At 38.6% G+C, this 19,839-nt stretch overlaps 2 protein-coding genes across 2 annotated transcripts; one reads left to right on the top strand and one right to left on the bottom strand.

Moving 5' to 3' along the window:
• Window positions 1-1,816: 1,816 nt before the first annotated feature.
• On the top strand, window positions 1,817-7,993 carry LOC111323740 (uncharacterized). The gene is made up of 4 exons (XM_022927171.2): window positions 1,817-2,309; window positions 5,171-5,333; window positions 6,201-6,445; window positions 6,818-7,993. Exons 1-4 carry the CDS (start codon window positions 1,995-1,997, stop codon window positions 6,980-6,982), a joined length of 888 nt encoding a protein of 295 aa, XP_022782906.2. The 5' UTR covers window positions 1,817-1,994; the 3' UTR covers window positions 6,983-7,993.
• LOC111323739 (aldehyde dehydrogenase, dimeric NADP-preferring) lies at window positions 7,036-19,106 on the bottom strand. The gene is made up of 15 exons (XM_022927169.2): window positions 18,907-19,106; window positions 17,627-17,773; window positions 16,505-16,562; window positions 15,456-15,629; window positions 14,727-14,812; window positions 14,193-14,359; window positions 13,238-13,319; window positions 12,998-13,093; window positions 12,517-12,569; window positions 11,671-11,800; window positions 10,460-10,530; window positions 9,718-9,833; window positions 9,263-9,392; window positions 8,731-8,866; window positions 7,036-7,396 (listed from the first exon to the last, which is right to left on the bottom strand). Exons 1-15 carry the CDS (start codon window positions 18,931-18,933, stop codon window positions 7,364-7,366), a joined length of 1,506 nt encoding a protein of 501 aa, XP_022782904.2. The 5' UTR covers window positions 18,934-19,106; the 3' UTR covers window positions 7,036-7,363.
• Window positions 19,107-19,839: the final 733 nt, after the last annotated feature.

Here is a 19,839-nt window from a genome sequence, read left to right on the forward strand (position 1 = left end):
TTTTAGGGCTACAATTACGAGTTTATTTACGGGAAAATCCTCCTTGAACTGAACAATTTTATAGCGAGTGAGTTATAAAGAAAACAAACGTTATTCAAATTAAAGAGAAAGCTTTCGCCGAAATATTTTTATTTGTCAGTGTTAAGATAGTTAAAAGGCTTCCGAACAAATTTTCAAACATTTTTTTGAAAAGTAACTGTCACGATGTGACACCTGTCAATTGAAGCATACGCTTTTGAAGAAACAGCAGTACTTGTGTGACAAACACACACGTGTTAACTGATCATGCGACGATTTTCTCGTAAAGAGAAAAACAGAGATCTTACGAAAAGCATTTTTTATTTCCAACGACGATTAATCTTCGAAGATTTACCTCTGTTCCATTTTAAAATGTCACGGAAAGTGAAATTGTAAGTGAATGCAAATATGTGTTTCCCGCTCTTTTTGGTTTTTATCTTTTTTCACACGCACGCACAAATGACAACTTTGTCCGCAACGGAGGCGGGTCCTTTCGTTTCAAAAAAAATTGGCAAAATCGGTCAGCCCCACCCAGGCACACCGGCGTCTTTGATGATTTTTAGAATTTTGAAACTTTTAGGAAACTGCAAAAATTGGGTCGCATTAGAAAATGCTTGTGTTGACAGAGTTTAATCCCTAGAGTAAACAATTCGGTCGTAATGCGACCCGAGCCTTAAAGAATCCAGGATGCTACACCAATTTTTGAACAGTTCAGAAATATACGAACAGTTCAGAAGTTCCCATTACGGACCGACCTATGCTGGTGAATAACACTTTTATCTTTTTCTAACGCATAAAAACAATGATTGCTAAAAGAACCCGAATGATTTAGGGCTACAATTACGAGTTTAATTACGGGAAAATCCTCCTTGAACTTCACAATTTGATGGCGAGTGAGTTATAAAGAAAACAAGCGTTATTCAAGTTAAAGAGAATGTTTTCGCCGAAACATTTTTTTGATAAGCAACTGTGACGATGTGACACCTGTCAATTGAAGAAGAAAGAAGCATACGCTTTTGAAGAAACAGCTGTACTGGTATGACAAACACACACGAGTTAAATTATCATGCGACGATTTTCTCGTAAAAAGAAAAACAGTTAGAGATCTTACGGAAAGTATTTTTTATTTCCAACGACGATTAATCTTCGAAGATTTACCTCTGTTCCGTTTTAAAATTTCACGGAAAGTCAAATTGTAAGTGAATGCAAATATGTGTTTTGGCCGGGAGTTGTCAGTCTGCTTGTTTGTTTTCTGTAATGGCGTGTGTAAATCGGTGTTTCTTCCACCGAAAAGCTGAAGTCAATGAGACTCTTTCTACCTAGACACAAGGAGATTTAATGCGACTTTTATTCATCGAATTCCTGCGTTTCTGCCGTCAAATTTACGACGAAAGTGTATTTTAGAATTTTGAACTGGTGCTGAATAAATTCTTTCTTAGGCTAAACTTATAAATTAGTTTGTATCTGGCGCATGTCAAACCCATTTGCAGCTTAAAAGTCAAACAGGGATTGTCACTTACTAAATTGGCTTGCCATTAAGTCTTATGATCACCTTCGTATGAAATTGTTTTTTTTATTGTTGTCGTTTTACTAGTCCGCGTTTTACTAGTCCGCGTTTTACTAGTCCGCGTTTTACTAGTCCGCGTTTTACTAGTCCGCGTTTTACTAGTCCGCGTTTTACTAGTCCGCGTTTTACTAGTCCGCGTTTTACTAGTCCGCGTTTTACTAGTCCGCGTTTTACTAGTCCAGTCCAGTCCAGTCCAGTCCAGTCAACGGAATACCATATGCCAAATTTTCTTGGTTCCTTGTCAGCCGTTGATCACCGGAGTGTGACAAGAAGCAGGTCACGAAAGCATCGACATTTTTCACTTGTACCGACATTTTCCGGGTCGACCTCGGTATCTCTGGTATTGAACATTTGGTATCAATTTCGGCCCGTCCTTACCACTTATCCTCATCGGGTTTATATTGGCGTCATGGCGTCGAATGTTTTCTCCGCAGTTTTGAGGCTCCAGTTTCAAATTACAACTCGTTCCGTCACCAAATACAAACAAGCTCTGTTGTTTCCGATGTCAGTGAGGCAGAAGCGTTCGTTGACTTACGGAAGCACAACTGACTACGCGAAAGAGGCAAACTGGAAATGTCGTCAGGATCTGGCAACGGCCTTTCGGGGTTTGCATTATTATGGAATGAGTGAGGGTGTCTGTACGCATTTGACAATGATGGCCCCTGCTATGAGCGGCGATGGAGAAGTTATGCTAATGATTCCACATGGCCTGCATTGGAGTCAGGTTTGTATCGACCTTGATATTGTGTGAATATAGACGTTTTGGTGTTTATCATCGATGAGTAGCTGTAGGTGTCGATCCGTATTACTACCATGTTGGCCAAACTGGGGATTATTGGCCCGTTGTCGGGCGTGCGAACCGAGCGCAGCGAGGTCAATACAAATATTCAGTTTGATAGGGATTTTTGTCTTGTGATAAAGCAAGGTTGAATATCTAAGCTTTTGCGTGACACGATATAACGAATACGGTAGACTTTCGCGCGTGTCTTTCGCGAAAAAACATTGTTACCGCGCTAATTAAGGTGTAACTATCATAAAGTATATATCAGTGGAAAGGTTATGAAATGTGCTTTCCAGCAAAAATTGTTTCGTTTTAGCTTGATCAAATCGTAGCGCGAGTGAGGCGCTACAAGTCGAAAGGGACGATGTTTCTTTGAGCGAATTAATCTGGTATCTAATTTACCCGCACAAGTAAAACTTCAGCACAATTTCAATCTTAAGGGTTGGTCTAAAAAACAGTGTAGAGCTTTCTCGATATTCCCGTCGGTTGCTTTACAATCCTTCTGTCAAGGTTGGATATCAAAATTTTACTGATACGCGTTATGTCGGGTAGGTTGGAAAATATCGAATGCTGGAACATTAGGAACCGGAACACTTGGAATGCGTGAAATACCCGGAATTCCCGGAATGACCGAAAAAAAGATAAATTTAAAAAGATAATTAATAATTAAAAACAATAAATTTTAATAAATATTAAGTTCATTAATTTAAAAATAAAATAAGGTAAGAATGAAAATAAAAAGGAAAATCAGTTCTCTATAAATAGAACATAAAAAGCTAAATTTTCACCCGATAAAATGCAGGGGACCACGTGACATAAAAAACAACTACCTATGGCATTGTTCACGGGGATGCACATAGTAGAACTACATGTAGTTTACAGCCTACAATACACAAACTGATGCCGAAGATTGCTTTAAGGTAAATAAACCAGAAGCGTTGTTAATTATTGACAGACATGAAGCACTGTGGGTTCTAAGTGGAAAAGTGGATGCGAATACGTTAAGTACTTGGCAAGCGAACCTTAAAAGTGACCGCATCATTCCCTCTTTGAAGGAAGTTTTATTCTAAGTAATTTCTACAAAATAAAATGACTGGATTTATCAGGGTCAGTAATTGACAGTCTAGCGACGCACTTCCGTTCATTGCTCAAGATGTTCTAACCCGCAGCCTTGCAACCCAATCAGTCTCGGTTCTCGCATCACGTGCATCACCAGCTTGTTCGATATTTCAGTTCCCTCCCATCTCTTCCGTTTAATAATTTCTCGTATTGTAGCTTTCCTTATTTCCATGTATTGTAACTTTGTTACCTTCGGCAGGGGTTTATGATTGAATATTTTTGTAATTAGGGTGGGCGGGCCTCGTTTAATCGTTACTTGTCGATAAATAAACTGCCAGACCGTCACGCCAACACCGCTTGTTGTTTACTGTCTCGGACGTGTCAACCATTGTTTGCAAAGAAACTTTGGACCATGTCGTGTCCATCAACTTCATAAAGAGTATAAATCTCCACACGCCAGTAATTTTTAAGAGCAACGCCTCTTTCAAAGTTATCTCCGTAACCACTAAAACTGCGTTCTATGAATAAAAATTTGACTATTTTCTAATGGTTTTGATGATGGTGTGACAGTGAAAATTGACAATGTGCGAAGGCTAACCCAGCGGGCAAAACGATCTCTGCTCGGGATATCTCGCTTTGAATCCCACGCAAGAGCGAACTTACAAAGAGAACTATCTCCGGGGCCCCCACGGCGTCTCTGGGTTCGGTTGCGTTGCCGCACCTGCCAGCGAGTGGCAATATCCATGTTCCGGTTCGGGAAAGAGCCTTTTAATAGAATTTGACCGATGATCGCTGTTTGTTCGTTGGGGGGGGGGGGGGGGGGCTCATGCAGTCATGCATGACTCACGATGATAGAGATGCTTAGAGACTTAGACCCGCATTTACGTGAAACGTAAACGGCAAGATTGACCTCCTGACATTGTTTTTCCCGCCATTTTTTCACGTTTGCCGGTTGCGCTTTGCCTTTTCTACGTGAAAGTAACCTGTTTCGCGTTTGCCGTGTACGTTAGCTTTCTCCCACTTTTTTCTCTCACAGAGTAGAAGTTAATTGCCGGAAGAAGGGCACCTAAACTATTCTTCGTAAGTCAATTAAGGGCGCCTTCAAATCCACCATAACGTGAGTTCACACCAGGCTAAAGGAGCAAGGTTCTCGCGTTTTTATCTGAAACGTGATTGGGCAAGCTGACGTTTGCCGTTTCACGTAAATGCGGTGCTAAATCTCTCTAATGCTTCAATAACTAATCCCTTATTTTACTGGTTTAACTTCTTTATACAGTTAACTCTCTGGTAAGTGGACACCCTCAGGAATTGGTAAACTGAGTGTGCGTTTTGGCAGAACTTTCTGCTTGTAAGAATTATTCCCATAAACGGGCACCAAAGAAAAATAGGATGGAAGTCCGCTTACGGGAAAGTGTCATATCTGACTCTTGATAATGTCAAACAAACGGGTAGCGTGCTTTCTCATGGAAAAATGCAGATTTGGAAAAAAAAAAAAACATCTTCATCGTTCTTTTGCTTTTTCAAAGGTCATCAAGATCTTAGTACATCGAATTTAAGACAAATCTTATTCCCAAGAGTCAATTATTATCCATGGCGTGTCTGCTTACGAGAGAGCCTAGACAAAAGAAAACTCCAATGTATTCGCGCCTGTTGACGAGAGTGTCCGCTTACGGGAGAGTAAACAATCCTTGCATTTTCTGGTATTTTCAATTTGTCATAAACTAAACAAGTCATACTACGTGCAGGCAACCCCATCATCCTTGCTTGGTGTCAGTAATAAGGGCGAGCTGGTGGAAGGCAATGGTCATGTGCAGAAAGAGTCTAACGCAATCCATATCGGTGTTCACAATGCCCGGCCAGATGCTGTGTGTGTTTTCCATCTTCACTCTCCATACACCACGGCTCTAGGTAAGTTTCATGTACATGTTTGGGATCAACCAACCCCTCCCCTACCCCCTAACTTGTTATCAGTCGACTGTTGTTCTGTTAGGGGAGGGGTGGGGTGGGTGCGCAGTTGCTGATCATGAGGTAATGACTGATTCCTTGTTTGTTACTCTACTGGGCGTTTTTAAAGAATACTGTCAAAGCAAGTCAGACTAAAACCTTTTTTTAAAGTGAGGCTGATATAGATAAAGGGTTAAGTATCCACAGGGAACAGAATGTTACTTCTTAGGGTCAGGGACAGTTTCTCAGAAAGGTGGTTAATAGCTAAGGATACATTTGCCACAATTTTTTTTTATTCAGTCAATCTTTCATTCATCTATTCCTTCATTTTTTAATTTGGTCGTTTTGTTCACTCATTTGCCCTATTTCGTTCATTTGAATGTTCACTTGTCAGTTGGTCAGTGACATTGTTAATTCCTTCTGTTAATTGTGATGCTTCAGTAAAGTGGCTTGTCAATTAAGGTTTTTTCTGCCACTTATGTATTAAATACATACTATGTTGAAATATTAATTTTTCTAGTCAGGGCAAATTTTCCAAATAATGAAATAGTAATGTAAAACTTGTTCAATTTCCATTTTTCGAGATTTAATGAACGTTGCAACTTTTCAGGACTTTGACTGTTTTAAGTTTACAGTCTGCTGCTCTCTTAGGTACAACTTTAATTTCCTTCCTACCCAAACAACAGTTAGTTCGAACTAGACTGTTACCTTCTACACCTTGAGATTTTCAATCTTTAAGATATTTTAGCAGAGCAGGGGAGGTATGGCAAAAAAAAAAAAAAAAACGCCTTCCCAGTGTTTTCATCAACAGCTTTTTTAATTGGCTTTCAGTTATGCTGGAGGAAAAAGTCTTTGGCATGTTTCACCAAACCCACTGTCGCTTCTACAATGACTTTGTCTATGATACAAATTATGAAGGGGTAGCCACCAGCAGCAAAGAAGGAGAGCGTCTGGCTAAACTGATAGGAAAAAAATCTGTTCTGTTTATGGGAAATCATGGTGTATTATTCACTGGATCAACGGCAGCTATTGCATTTGATCAAGCCTACTTTATGGAGAGAGCTTGCATGATGCAGGTATAAATCTCGGTGTAATTCTTAACAGAGGAAAAAAAAGGAATGATAAAATGGAATGAAGGGAGGGAAACGGATTTCTGCAAAACAGAGGAGGGGGGGGTGAGCATGACAAGGAGAGGAAATGAGATGAAGAGAAATGAGGGTGGTATTTGAGACATGGAAATATGAAGGGAGGGGAAGGAAGGGAGGGAAGATGCAAGGAAAAATGAAGAAAAGGATGAAGTTAGCAGAAAGGAAATTTAATGGGAGTTAATAGGCAAGGAAAAATAGCGATAGAATGAGAAGGAAAAAAAGGGATTGAGATGTATGTGAGGGCAAGGAGAAGGGAAAAAGGTATGAGGCCTGAGTTCAATTTCCTTTAACACTTTGCAGATGATTGCGATGCAAACTGGAAAGAAGCTGCGCGAGTTGCCTGAGGACATTAGTAAGTTAACTTACGATCAAACCATTGAGGAGCTGGACTATTACGCCAACGCACACTTTGAGGGGATCAGAGCTGTTCTCCTTGAAAAAGATCCAGAATTTCTGAATCGATGAAGACAAGCATGCATAGAGTATACAGTTACTCAAGCAAATAGACACAGACATCGTTTAGGAGGGACAAAGCCCTGCACTTTCACAAAGCTTATACCTTTGCAGTACGCTACAGGGCGGGGATGCACTTTATTATTTTCCTCTCCACTGATACACACAATTTCATATTATTTTTTTCCGTATTCCATGTTCCTATTTCCTGCCTGCGGAAGTCAAAGAGATTATGTGAACAGCTCGTCGGAGAAAAAGTCTCATTGTCCTTTTGTGGTATATATTCTTTCTTTTCATACTAAGTAAACAAGATACGTTTTGTCCTTGACTAAAAACAAACAAAATTATAATAAGCTGTTCAAACGTCCACAAGTGTACGTCCACACAATTCGTCTACTTCAAGAAATATCTCGGTAGTCCAATGACCTGAGGAAACAAACAAGAAATATCCATACACTTGAACCAAAGCAAGGCGATGCGTTTAATTATAACATAACCAAAGTAAAGCGCGCGCTCTGATTGGTCAATTTAGCGTCCCCCATTTGCCCATGGGTGTACGCTGCTGACGTGAGCAAATGCAAAGACTATTTTTCCGCGCGCGCTTGTTTTTTCTGGTCACGTAAGATTTGTTAAATAAAAGGGAACTCTTTAGCTACAATGTATCAACGTTATGTTATAAAACAAATGGTAAACACCACACCGTACACTATTGAGTTATGGATGCACTTGGGAGGTTTGCTAAGCACTCAAGAAGCTAGAGTCGCTCTCGGCTATCGCCTCGAGCGACTCTTACGCTTCTTTCGTGCTTAGCAACCTCCCGCGTGCATCCATAACTCAATAGTGTACGCTGTGGTGTTTACCGTTTGATAAATTTAATCCAAAATCGCATTATGCTTTGGCAAGAAATAATAAGAAGAGCTGCGGCGAGTTTAATTTTATTATTTAAAGTCACTCAGAGACCCCTGGCCGGGTCATTTGACCCTTAAACTCCCAAAAGTGATTAAAGTGTAACTTCTCACAATACTATCCGTACATTATCCAGCAAACAGATAATAAGAATACTCAAACTTATCAGAAAGTAATGTTATCTTGATCTTGTAACTAATTTACTAGAAAATATGTAACAGCTGGAGAGGAAAATCGACAATCAGTTCTTGGGAGTTAATTAAATGGTTAAGTGCAAAAACTGTCTCCTCTATATACCAGATGCAATTGTCATCGGCACGTGTGAGCGGTGTATGATCGAAGTTTTTAATCTCGTGTGTGAGCAGTGTATGATCGAAGTTTTTAATCTCGTTTGTGGGTGTCACCGATCGCGAGGCAATGGTCGATTTGTCTGAGGCTGCACAGAAACTCTTCTTCGATTGTGTTTAGTTTTTTGTTGTTGTTTGTTTTATTACCCAATCATGTCAGGTATATTAGTGTTTGATAATTTATGGCATTGGCCAAAAGGATTGCAGCTTCTTAGGAAAGAACAGCTCATGCGCTCGCTAAAAGCGGTCATGTATGCTACATGCTCTACGTTGTGTGCTTGCTGGAGTCCAGTGACAGAAAGGGACGAGAAAGCCCCTTGACGCGCTACCATTGTCGACATACGTATATCTCTCATTTTATAATTCAGGAGCTCTTTTTACACGCAAGACACTACTCTCATGTAAGTGTTCTCGAAAAAGAGCGATCCCTTCAACTTCCACTTAAAGCTGGTTTGGTTACTGCATAATATAATACGAATCTCCTAACTCGTTCACAATGATACCAACCTTGTGAACCATAGCGAGAGGAATGGAGAACAAGAGAGGTGCTATGTCCGATAGCTTCTCGTACGATTGTTCTTTGGCTTCAATCAGCCAACGGATCCACGCAAGGCGTTTTTCCTCGTATGGTGGGTAACGTATGCTACAAGAAAAAATGACATACGAGTGAGTGCACAACTACTGCTGAGAAATAGGAAATCTGACGAATCAAATGTTAGCCTTGAGCAGTACATTGAACGTAAAAACGTCACTTTTTGCAGATTCTGTTTGATGTTTAATGGATCTTTACCAACGTCATGTTTATAACGAAGTAATTACACTGTACATGAACGTATTTAGCCGAAAGTCAGAGCACATTTTAACTGTCATTACTGCAATGTATAAATAATAATAGTAATAGTAATAATAATATTAATAACTGATAGGAATAACAATACACTTGCACTTGAACTGTTAATTACATGCTAATTCTGTTCCTCGTCTTTGGGTCATTGCTAAAACTGCGAAGAATATGTAAAAAGAAAAAAAAAATGATTACCTATTGAACGACTCCATGGCTTGTTTCTTGATGACACAGCCCTTCTTGTGCGAAAACGTATCGAACGAATTCTTGCCATGATAGTTTCCCATTCCACTCTCACCCACACCGCCAAATGGAAGCGATTCAACTACCAGGAGGTGAAAGAAAGATTTAGATCAGTCCCGAGCCATTAGAAGATAAGGAGAGGATGATTGTACATTGTATAAAGGTGAGAAGCAGGGATGGCGCAATGTTAACAGCACAGGCGGGCCACCCTATGAGTGTGTTTACATCTAAGACATACGGAAGAAATCGTTATAAAAAAATGTATGATTGATTACAAATAAAGCATCGAATGTACTCCGATAGGTTGTTATTTTAGTGCATGAATTAAACATCGGCCAATCATAATCACTTAAGAGGGATACATCATTGTAGGCTAAACAAAACTAGAAAACTGAGCTTCTGCTTACCTGCGGCATGTACCACAGTATCATTCGCAAGAAATCCTCCCGAGGATGTATTGTTCATGAAGCGCTGAATCTTGGACTTGTCATTAGCAAAGATGTACAGGGCCAACGGCCTGTCTCTACACACAAACAAAGATTGGGAAAAAAAATATCTAGTCAGGCGATACCCATCCATAAGGTGGCTTTTTGTCAACAGTTTCCAGATATATAATGGAAACTTGGAGTAATGACAATGATAGAGAGCGGAAAACCAAGCAAACCACATATAAAAGCCTAAGTTACTGTTACGATAAAAATTATGGCCTCGTATTTCAATTCTCAGACAATCGGCCAGGAGTCCCAGGGCCTATCTGTCGAAAGTCCCGCTTACTTCACTGGCCCACAGCCATTAGGGAGTAGTAGTGCTACAAAATAATAAAATTTTATTGTTAAAGTTTGATTACTTTCAATAGCTCGATCATGCATGTAACCAAAGGAAACAAACAAAAAAAAAACACCTTTTTAATACCAGTAACCATGGGGACTTTCGAGAGACAGGCCTCTACTCTCTCACAAGCCCAAACCGTTATGGGTTTCTTTACCACTATTCTACCATGGTGTTACTTCTTCTATTATCATGAGGTCAATTTTACTTACAGTATCTATCACCGAGTCTGCACTCTGCCAGAGATTGGGCATGCACATTTGTTAATGTGCATGTAAATAACTGTAAATGCAATTAAAATGATGACTTTTACAAGATTACCTGTCATTTATGAATTCTATGGCGTCTTCAAAAGATTCGATATCTATTATCGGCAACAGTGGACCAAATATCTACAAAACAAATAAACCATAATTAACAATTGGTTCATGCTTTAGCGTGCACTATCGAGTTATGGAGCACGCGGGAAGTTTGGAGAGCACGAAAGAAGCATAAATCCGACGTGAAAAACGGACAACATTAGTTGAAGCGAATCGTGACGGCGCTGATGCCGAGTCTCCTTTTCCGTTGTTTTCTCTTTTTCTACCTCATTTAAGAACTCTAGCCCAAGGGAAAAGGTCGAAACATTGTCTTTGTTTTCGGACAAGTAGGCCGAGTCTCTGCTTGTATCCATTATTGTCGCGAAATATATTATTTTTCCCCGCGCTAACAATGGCCGCTCGCGCGAAAAAAAAAACTTCTGGCGAGGCAATTTGCTGACGCTATCAGCGTGCACTATCGGGATTTTAAGCACGCGTACGTATATTGAATTTGATTGCGCGGTTCTGCTAGCTATGTTCTAAAGTAAGATAACTGACACATGCGCACAATGGTTGCCACGACTGACACTGAAATGACAACAGGTTTGTAGAATATAATTTCCAATCAGGAAAGGGGGAGGGGGGGGGGTCGATTGACTGTTCCTTGAACACTGTTATCAAAAACTAACTGTTAGTCTCTGCTTTTAACACTATGAGACTACAACTTTAGACGTTTTAATCCATTGACTCTTTACAGTGACTAGCATCTAATTTCTCCTTACAATATCACCCTTGAATAAAACAAAGATTATGAGAATACATTCACTGATCACAGACCAAAGAAGCTCTTGATTGTTACGCAAATTCTCCTCGTCAGAACCTTAGGAAATGTATAGAGAACAGTATGGAGAATATGCATACTGATGTTAGGGTATAACGCATAAGTAGCCCTATTTAGAGACTGATCATCTTCCTCGTTCTTAGAGCCTTGTATGGAATATCTACTGAAGACACTTTCTCGAATAAATGTATTTGTCTTTTATTAGAAATTGTAATGGTTATTTTCAATTCATCAGTGTTAATAAGAGTTTGTGTCATCCAATTCGGTCTGTAATTCACACTCGGGATTGACAATTCAGACTCGCGCTTGGCAGTCGTCCTATTTTGTAATCACTTGTATGATTACAAACCGAATTGGACTCCACTCAGTCCTTCTAACCAACTGTACTACACCTCATTTTCCATAATCGGGTCTGTAGGTTTCACACCAGTCATTATAGTTGGCGAGATATAGTTTTCGCTCTCATCTGTTTCACCTCCAACTGCACATTTACCGGCACTGCTCATCAAGCTCTTTAAACGACTGTACACAGGAAATAATTGGCATAATTATTATTGAAGTTCATATATTTTGCATCACACGTATAATTATTATTGTTTGACGGGTATCAAGTAGAGACTAACTGTAGTAATTCGTTTAACGATCATCCATATAGGCACTGCTTCATCAGAGGTATTTTGCATTTGTTTTCTTCTTTTACATGTAGTGTCATTGGATTATAACACAATAAAGTTATGTCAACAAAGACATTTGTATCCATAATTTACATGCATGTCTCAGGGGAAAGATCTTCCTTCTTCTTCCGAAACAAGTAATGCTTTCTAACTGTAAATTAATGCTCAGGCAATTGGATCCATTTTGTTGTAACTGAAAATCTAATGGTGATTACGGATGTTGACAGGTTGGATAGAAGCTATTACTCATCTAGGTAGTAGTTTTCATTGCAGATGATGTTCACTAAGACAGCTTGTTGTTTCAGCTTACATTTGGTACCTTCTAATCAGCTTTTTTTGTCTTCTCTTACGTTGACAACACCACAGGCTACCCAAGCTCTTGTAACCATTTGCATAGTATAAAAATCCTAGAACAACGCGTTATATCTTTGAATTTCAATTTTACCAGTTTCATGTGCCGATCTGCTCATGAGCTTGGGTAGCCTGTGACTTACACGTACTGTAGACCAATGGCACAGAAAAAATGTTGGTCATGTAGAGTGCTTGATGATTCAGGGGTCTTACTTGAAGTGCCTGTTATTCACAATCCGTGCATAGTCTGGTGATTCTTTTGGATCCTTGATAAAGAATAAAAAAAGGAAATCAAATAAACAAAATCAGTACACCATGAAAACGTATCATAAAATCCCTCTACAAGACCCAGTCGTTTAAAGGTCAATTAGCACTAACCACAATCAAATTTTAATCTGGGTTTCTTTATTCCTTTGTTCAAAAGCCTTTTTTGGGGGGAGGGGATTGTTTTTTCTATTCTTTTTAAGAGCATCCAATCATTCAATTATAGGCAAAAAGAAATATGGCTGAATTTTTCTTCTAAAGTTTTGAGATCTGAAATTAGGCTTCATATTAACATTGGGTGATCTTCACTCAGCTTTGAACATTACCCTGCCCAGTAGAACTACAGTTAAAGGCTTTAATCTTAATACTTAATTCTGTTCCAGCTTTGTAGTTAACATCATGCAATTCACTTCCTACATTGACGTCCTACCTCTCCATAGAAATCAAACAGTGCTTCCTTGAATTGTTTGATAAGCGCTTCTTGGATGTCTGGGTGACACAGAATGTAGTCTGGGGCTACACATGTCTACAGAAACAGAAACAGAAACTCTAAAGGAATTGCAGAAAAAAATTTTAAAATAGAAAATTTTAAACATTGAGCTTCATGTATATCAAAATTATCATCCGTCAAATTATCAAAATTTTCCACAATCGTATGGTTACAGCTCACCTGTCCAGCATTTGAAAACTTTCCCCAGCATATTCTCTTGACAGCAATCTCAAGGTCACTGTCCTTGTCTATATAACATGGGCTAGAGTAGAACAATTTAATTGCAGCCTATCAATATAATTTTATTACTATCGATTATCAAAATACTCCCTGGCAGATTGTGTATTTCAGCCAAATTAGAATCCTGTTAACCTGATTCTGGTCAAGTTTAACTCCTTGCTACCTTTTTGAGATCTTTCCCTTTCAATTTTCTGTCAATTGTTTGTTAAATTTACATACATGCATTGAATGTCTTATGCATACCTTTTTGTTTGAATTTTCTAGATTTGAGTTAGTATTTCCAATGAACACATCCCAATGAAACCCACAGGGCCTGAATCCCAATCTCTGCCTCAAAGACCAAACTTTAATAACAAGTCCATCAAACAAATGCCTAGCTCACAACTCATAATTATTAGTCCAACACGACTACTTTTTACTTAAATCTTCATCCAGAGTTGCAGGGATTGTATTTCTCCTCATAATTATTACCCCTGAATCACACATTAGGGTCACAAAAGTAAATAAGCTCTTGACTGTTACACAAAATTACTTCTCCTTCATGAGAAGACACACAGGGCTTGCACTGTAGGTATCCCGGAGAGCTTCATACAATTCCTTATAATTTTATTATAAGGAATTGTATGGAGCTTTTTTAGAGTTAGTCGTGGCGTGGCGGGTGTTGTCATGTATGATACGTGACAACACCCGCCGCACCTCGACTAATGTTAAAAAAGCTCCATACAATTCCTTATAATTTTATTATAAGGAATTGTATAGAGCTCTGCGAGATACTTACAGTGCAGGCCCTGTGTGTCTTCTCATGTCAGCATCTTAGGAAATGTATGTAGAACAGTATGGAGAATATGCAGATTGATGTTAGACTGTAAAGGGTCGATGTAAGTCCCATAAATACCTTTTCCCACCCAGTTCAAGAGTTACTCTTGCCAAATTCTTTGCAGCAGCTTGCATGACCAACTTTCCCACAGCATGTCCACCCGTGTAAAATATCTTGTCAAACTTGCAATTGTTCAGTAAACACTGAGTTTCTTCTACTCCTCCGTTGATGACAGCAAAGCAATCCTGAGTAATTTATGTCAGGCACATAGTATTAACAATGACTGTAATTACATGTTCAGAAAGAAAAATTTAAGAGATTGGTTATTATGTACAATATACACAGTCTCACAATTTTACTGATTTTACTAAATACGATAGATTGTATTTCGTGGATGGACAGGCAGGGGTTCTTGCCCTCTTAGAGTCCACTCTTAACTTCTCTCGTATGCAAAACCTAACAGCCTCAATCCTGACCAGTTAAGGTCACTGTTCTTCTTAATTTGCTAACTTTAACAGAAGCCTCCACAGAATTGTAAATAAACTGCATTTTTTTTAAATTAAAAGTTATGACAGAAAAGTTATGATGGTTTTAGAACACTACACACTTTACCTGGTCCAGATATTTAGGAATGAGTTTGGAAACAAGTTCTGCTGATGCCTCTGCAATTTCAGATGGTTTGATGACAGCACAGTTTCCTATTAAAAGACATTTATAAACACACACATTAGTCTAGTAGTTAAATCTAAGCTAATGAATCAACAGGAGCCAGATAAAATAATACTCTAGATTACCAACAGTGGTCTGATGCTAACAAAAAGTATGACAACTCAAGAGAATACAATCATATAGTATGCTGCACATTAGAAACAAGTAAAGTTACGTCTGCCCATGAAAACTGTTTAAGGGTCCTTGAAGATCCTAAAAGATCTTCACAGGGACTCTTAAGGATCCTACTGAGGATCTTGACAAACACCTTTAACAAAATCTTTGGGGATCTTTGAACACAGTTTATCCAGGTTTCCCTGTCAAGAAGCCACAAGGATCATTGCAATTTCCTTTGATGGGATGCTAGTCTACTATAGGTGAACCCCAGTATTTTTAAGGCTTCCCATGTGATTTATTGCCAGCCACTTAACAGTACATCCAACCTGAAGGGAGGCATTGTAAGAGTAAAGTCTCTTGCCCAAGAACATGACACAATGACACATCTCAGCAGCCTAACCACTAGTCCACTGCAAACACTTATAAATCAATAAGACACACCAAAAAAAAAAAAAGATAATGCAACTCTTAATCAAATTAACAACACTGTATTTATTAATAGTTACTATGCCTCACCAGCAGCAATGGCCCCAACAAGGGGCATGATACAGAGCTGTATTGGGTAATTCCAAGCTCCAATGATTAGTGCCAACCCTAGCGGTTCACTAACAGTAAAACAGGAATCCATTTTGTGGACCAAAGGAACTTCAAGTGGTTCAGGTTTTGTCCAGTCAGACAAGTGATTCAGTGCTGAAAGAATTAACCACAAGTTATTAAAAACCTGATTCCTACATAGATACAAGTATAAGAGTGGCAAACAAAAGTGAATAAATAAGCTATGCAGATGGCCAAACACAAAAGACATACACAAAGCTATTTTAACTTAAATTATGCAAATTCCACATTCCTAGCATGTCATTAAAAGAGTTCTTTGCACAAAGCATTTTAATGACAATGAGTATTTACCACATATGACACTTATCACTGTGAAAAGTTCATGATATGTAGTTACATGTATATGTACAAATATATTCTGTAACCACTAATACACAATACCAAGTAGACATTTCAATTCAACTATCTCCACCAAGTTTGACAACTGAGGAGTAAATTGTTCATCATTTTTATGAAGACAATTACACTGTAAGGTACAGTGTAACAAAAGGCATCTACAGCCTTTGGAAAAATATTCCTATTTGAAAAATTACAGCATGAATGAAGCCAAAAGCATCTGAAAGATTATCAAATGTCAAAATTTGGAACATCAGGAAAAAGGGACAGTCAGGATTTAAAGAGCAATGAACACCTTCTTAATTGTCCACAACAAAAAGTACTCAACAATGCCCACATATACATTGATGTAAAAGGCTGGATTGTAAGCTAGAAAAGTAAAAACTTTAAGATACAATTATGGGGAATTATTGAGAACTCAGGATCCATGTCCTAAACTTCAAAATACAGGTTTTCTAACACTTTGCAGCCACTCTGCAATCCACTACTGAGTACTTCACAAGGTATTATATCAGGCCTATTGATCTATGAACTAATTCACTGTGAGCCCCCTCCATTTGAACAGTACCAGTACCTCTACATACATTATATATCTTTGTTAATGGATAACTTACCACAAGCAATGTCATTCTTCACTACCGAAATCTCTGCAAGGGTAGCCTCTGTTCTTGGCTACAAAAGACAATAAATTATCAAAAACAATTACTTATTGGTAATAAATTGGAAAAATTACAATTATAACAATATTAACAACTGTAATTGACCACTCCCCCAAAGAACCTTTTCAGGGCAATTCAAACAAACCAGAAACAAACACTGTAAACAAATACTGTGTTTAAAAACCCCAACAGGCCAGAAGTAGACTAGTTAGCTACATGGTACATGTATACACAAAGAGTAGCCAAGGAGTTGAACTCAGGGCCAACAAGATCAAAACCAGAGAGTAGCACAGTCAAGGGTTTGAATGCAAGACCACCAGATTACTAGTCCAGCCAGCACCCTTACATCTCAGCCACACTGCCCTCCACAAGGGATTGGTCTGGCATTGGCGTACTACTTAATGCAGCGTACTTCAGATCAAGAGGCCCACAATCAAATCTTGGCTGGGTCATTGTCATCTGTCCTTGGGAAAGAGTGTTTTCTCTCAAAGTATCCCTCCTTTCACCAAGACACAAAATTATTGGGTAATGTTTAGCAAATTGAATTCTCAAAAAATTACACGAGTTTCCTGTAATGAATTAGTATCCCATTTCATCCAGAAGAAGGAGAAAAACTCACTGTACAGAGACTAGTCTTTAAGTGGAGGCCTGTAAAGCTTGGCTTACTTCACAGTTTAAAATTAGGGTGAAAAATTATTTTCCCTTGTTGACATTTTTGTTTTCAAGAAATGACAGGAGCAAAAAAGTAATGTTTCCTCTGCTGGTGATGCTATCTGCAACTTTTTGGAAACCATAAAAAAAAAAAGGCAAAGCTTAATTTTTGAGTCCCACAGAGAGAGGCTAGCAGTAAAATTTCAGCACTCTGCTCATAGAGAGGAAGTCAATTTCTGTATAAGTTTATCCTTGGAAAAAAGTGAAAAACAGGGCAAAAAAAAGAGACAGAAGTGTTTTTCCATGCATTTCCTCCTCGTCAATAACTAGCCCCTTATAATGCATCTGATCTAAGACACTAGTCTTGTCATGATTTGATGCAAGGAACCTAAGTTCAATCAAATAGTAAAAGCTGAGGAGTCAAACCTTATGCAAATCCTTGCCAACAGCTTCCAAAATTTCCTCTTCATTCTCATCCATAAGTCTAAGGAGATTCCTCAGCTGTTCTCTTCTAAATTCCACATCTCTTGTCCTTCCACTTCTGTAGGTATCTCTTAGTTTTTTCACAGCTGACTGTATGTAATAGACACATAAACTCATCATATTAGCCACCCATTGCAGGGAGCAAGCTCCATAGTTGCTGGAATAGCCTGAACCTAGTGGAACTTTGCCAAAGTTACCCTCTTTCTTGAAAGAATTTGAATTTCATTGAAATAAAACTCTTCACCTGAACACCAAGCTTCACCTTAGCAATTCTGTGGCTCTTTGTTCTCGATCATTAAAACAAACGAGACATCTGTGACACTACTAACCCAACAGGTTAAACTTGTAGAGATTTGGGGTTAATCTTGTTAAATTCAACAAATTAAAACACAGCTCTCACATTTTTTTTTTTGGGTTTCCTGCACACTTTTTTCATGTCTCCCGCACACTTTTTTCATGCCACAGTCTCCTGACTGTGACCAACATTTATTCAAGATCTTACTAAGACTTTAACCTTATATTGTGAACATTGGAACCAGGATACATGCAAGTACAGAAATTACCCCAGTATTATTGTTGACATTACATAATAACCAAAAATTAAAAAGGTCATAGTAATAATTTACTTATCAAAATTAATGGCAAAGCAAAATTTCACCAGTTTAGGTTTTCCAACCATAAATTATGTTTATCAAGAACTTTGCACGGAAAAACATAATTATGTAATTCCTGTTATGATGGAATGAAAAATACTCTACGTGGAGAGATCATGGGTTATGAAGTAAAACTACACCAAGGTCACTCAAGGTCGTAGGCATTAGGCAATATCAAAGAAAGTGACGAAGCAAATATTAATAAAATAACTTTTATAGACGAAAAGAAAAGAGCTGTAACTTATGCACTTGAAAATTTACTTGATGACGAGCAAACAAATAAGGGAAGCACAATCAGGCATCTTACTAAAAACGAGTATCGCAGACTGCAAGAGTTCGAACATTTCTATACTCTCACGCTAATCGGCAAACGATATTCGTGACCGCCGACAGAAAAACCCAAGACAGATCATTATTTCAAGAATATACCCGACATTTACACTCAATAAATTTCAGCATTTGCCGATATTCGAGCTCATTTTTATGTGTGAAGTACATTAGCCGGCCCCCACACCTGTATGTTCTTGAGTAGCGAAAAACGAAAAAACTTCATCGCATGTTAGCACCTACCGTAATTTTCTCTTCGCTTCCAGACATGTCTATGTTCCTTTGAACAAATGTAGATATAAAACTCACCAAAGCAGCACCTTTCTACTGATGTTTAGGGGGACACAACACTACTTATGACAGAAAACGTTTACGTTTCTTAACTACGTTTCATCCCCTGTGTATTCTTATTTACACTCGACCTAGAGCCTCGAACTCAGCGGAAGGGAGGAGTCTTGGAACTAGTATCACGGGACGATCAGACTTATACAGTTACGTGAACCTTGACATCATGGAAATCATTTCTTATTTTTTCCATATATGATTATCGCGTTTGACACGAGGAGAACACAAACTATTTTTATCGTGTCTGTCTGAATGCCGTGCATTTTTCAGGCTGGGGCGCCATCTAATCGTCTCGATTTCATGTGTGAGCCCTCAACATACTTCGCAGCCTACGTACGTGTAGCCCTACCCTCCCGCCAGGCAGAATCAAATCCGTTTCTCCCCGGGGGAGGGTACGGCTACACATGGGCTGCATACTTAGAACATACCAAGACTGAGAGTCAGTTAGAACGTCTTTATTTTACTCAATTTGTTTTTGTTTTGTTGGTTTGTTTGTTATATGAGAAGTATAAAAAAGGTGATGCAAATGCCAAACCGTGGTCTAACAGGACTACACTGAAAACTGACAACTCAGTTTACAGGTTTCCTGGTCACGTCTAAATTGATTTATTGAAATCCTATACCACACAACTTAAAGAACATGTAAGAACTTTTTCAGGCTCAAATAGCGGGAAAAAACAAAACAAAACAAAACAAAAGAACGTTCAGCCACAGCACCAAAATTAGACTTCCTTCTCGAAAAAGAAATGGAGTGTTTACTGTAAATAACAATTTTGTTCTTCTTCAGAGTTTTGATCATCTCCATTTAGTTTTAAATTCCATATCCAAGAT

This window comes from Stylophora pistillata, chromosome 3, assembly GCF_964205215.1.
Source record: "Stylophora pistillata chromosome 3, jaStyPist1.2, whole genome shotgun sequence".
Lineage (NCBI taxonomy): Eukaryota > Metazoa > Cnidaria > Anthozoa > Scleractinia > Pocilloporidae > Stylophora > Stylophora pistillata.

Excerpts from the sequence above, each read along its gene's own strand:
- LOC111323740 (XM_022927171.2), top strand. The coding sequence starts at position 1,995 with ATGGCGTCGAATGTTTTCTCCGCAGTTTTGAGGCTCCAGTTTCAAATT. Across the intron at positions 5,334-6,200 it reads TCCATACACCACGGCTCTAG|TTATGCTGGAGGAAAAAGTC; the intron begins GTAAGTTTCATG and ends ATTGGCTTTCAG. Across the intron at positions 6,446-6,817 it reads AGAGAGCTTGCATGATGCAG|ATGATTGCGATGCAAACTGG; the intron begins GTATAAATCTCG and ends AACACTTTGCAG.
- LOC111323739 (XM_022927169.2), bottom strand. The coding sequence starts at position 18,933 with ATGTCTGGAAGCGAAGAGAAAATTACG. Across the intron at positions 17,774-18,906 it reads GAAGCGAAGAGAAAATTACG|TCAGCTGTGAAAAAACTAAG; the intron begins GTAGGTGCTAAC and ends TATTACATACAG. Across the intron at positions 10,531-11,670 it reads ACCCGATTATGGAAAATGAG|ATATTTGGTCCACTGTTGCC; the intron begins GTGTAGTACAGT and ends TTTGTTTTGTAG.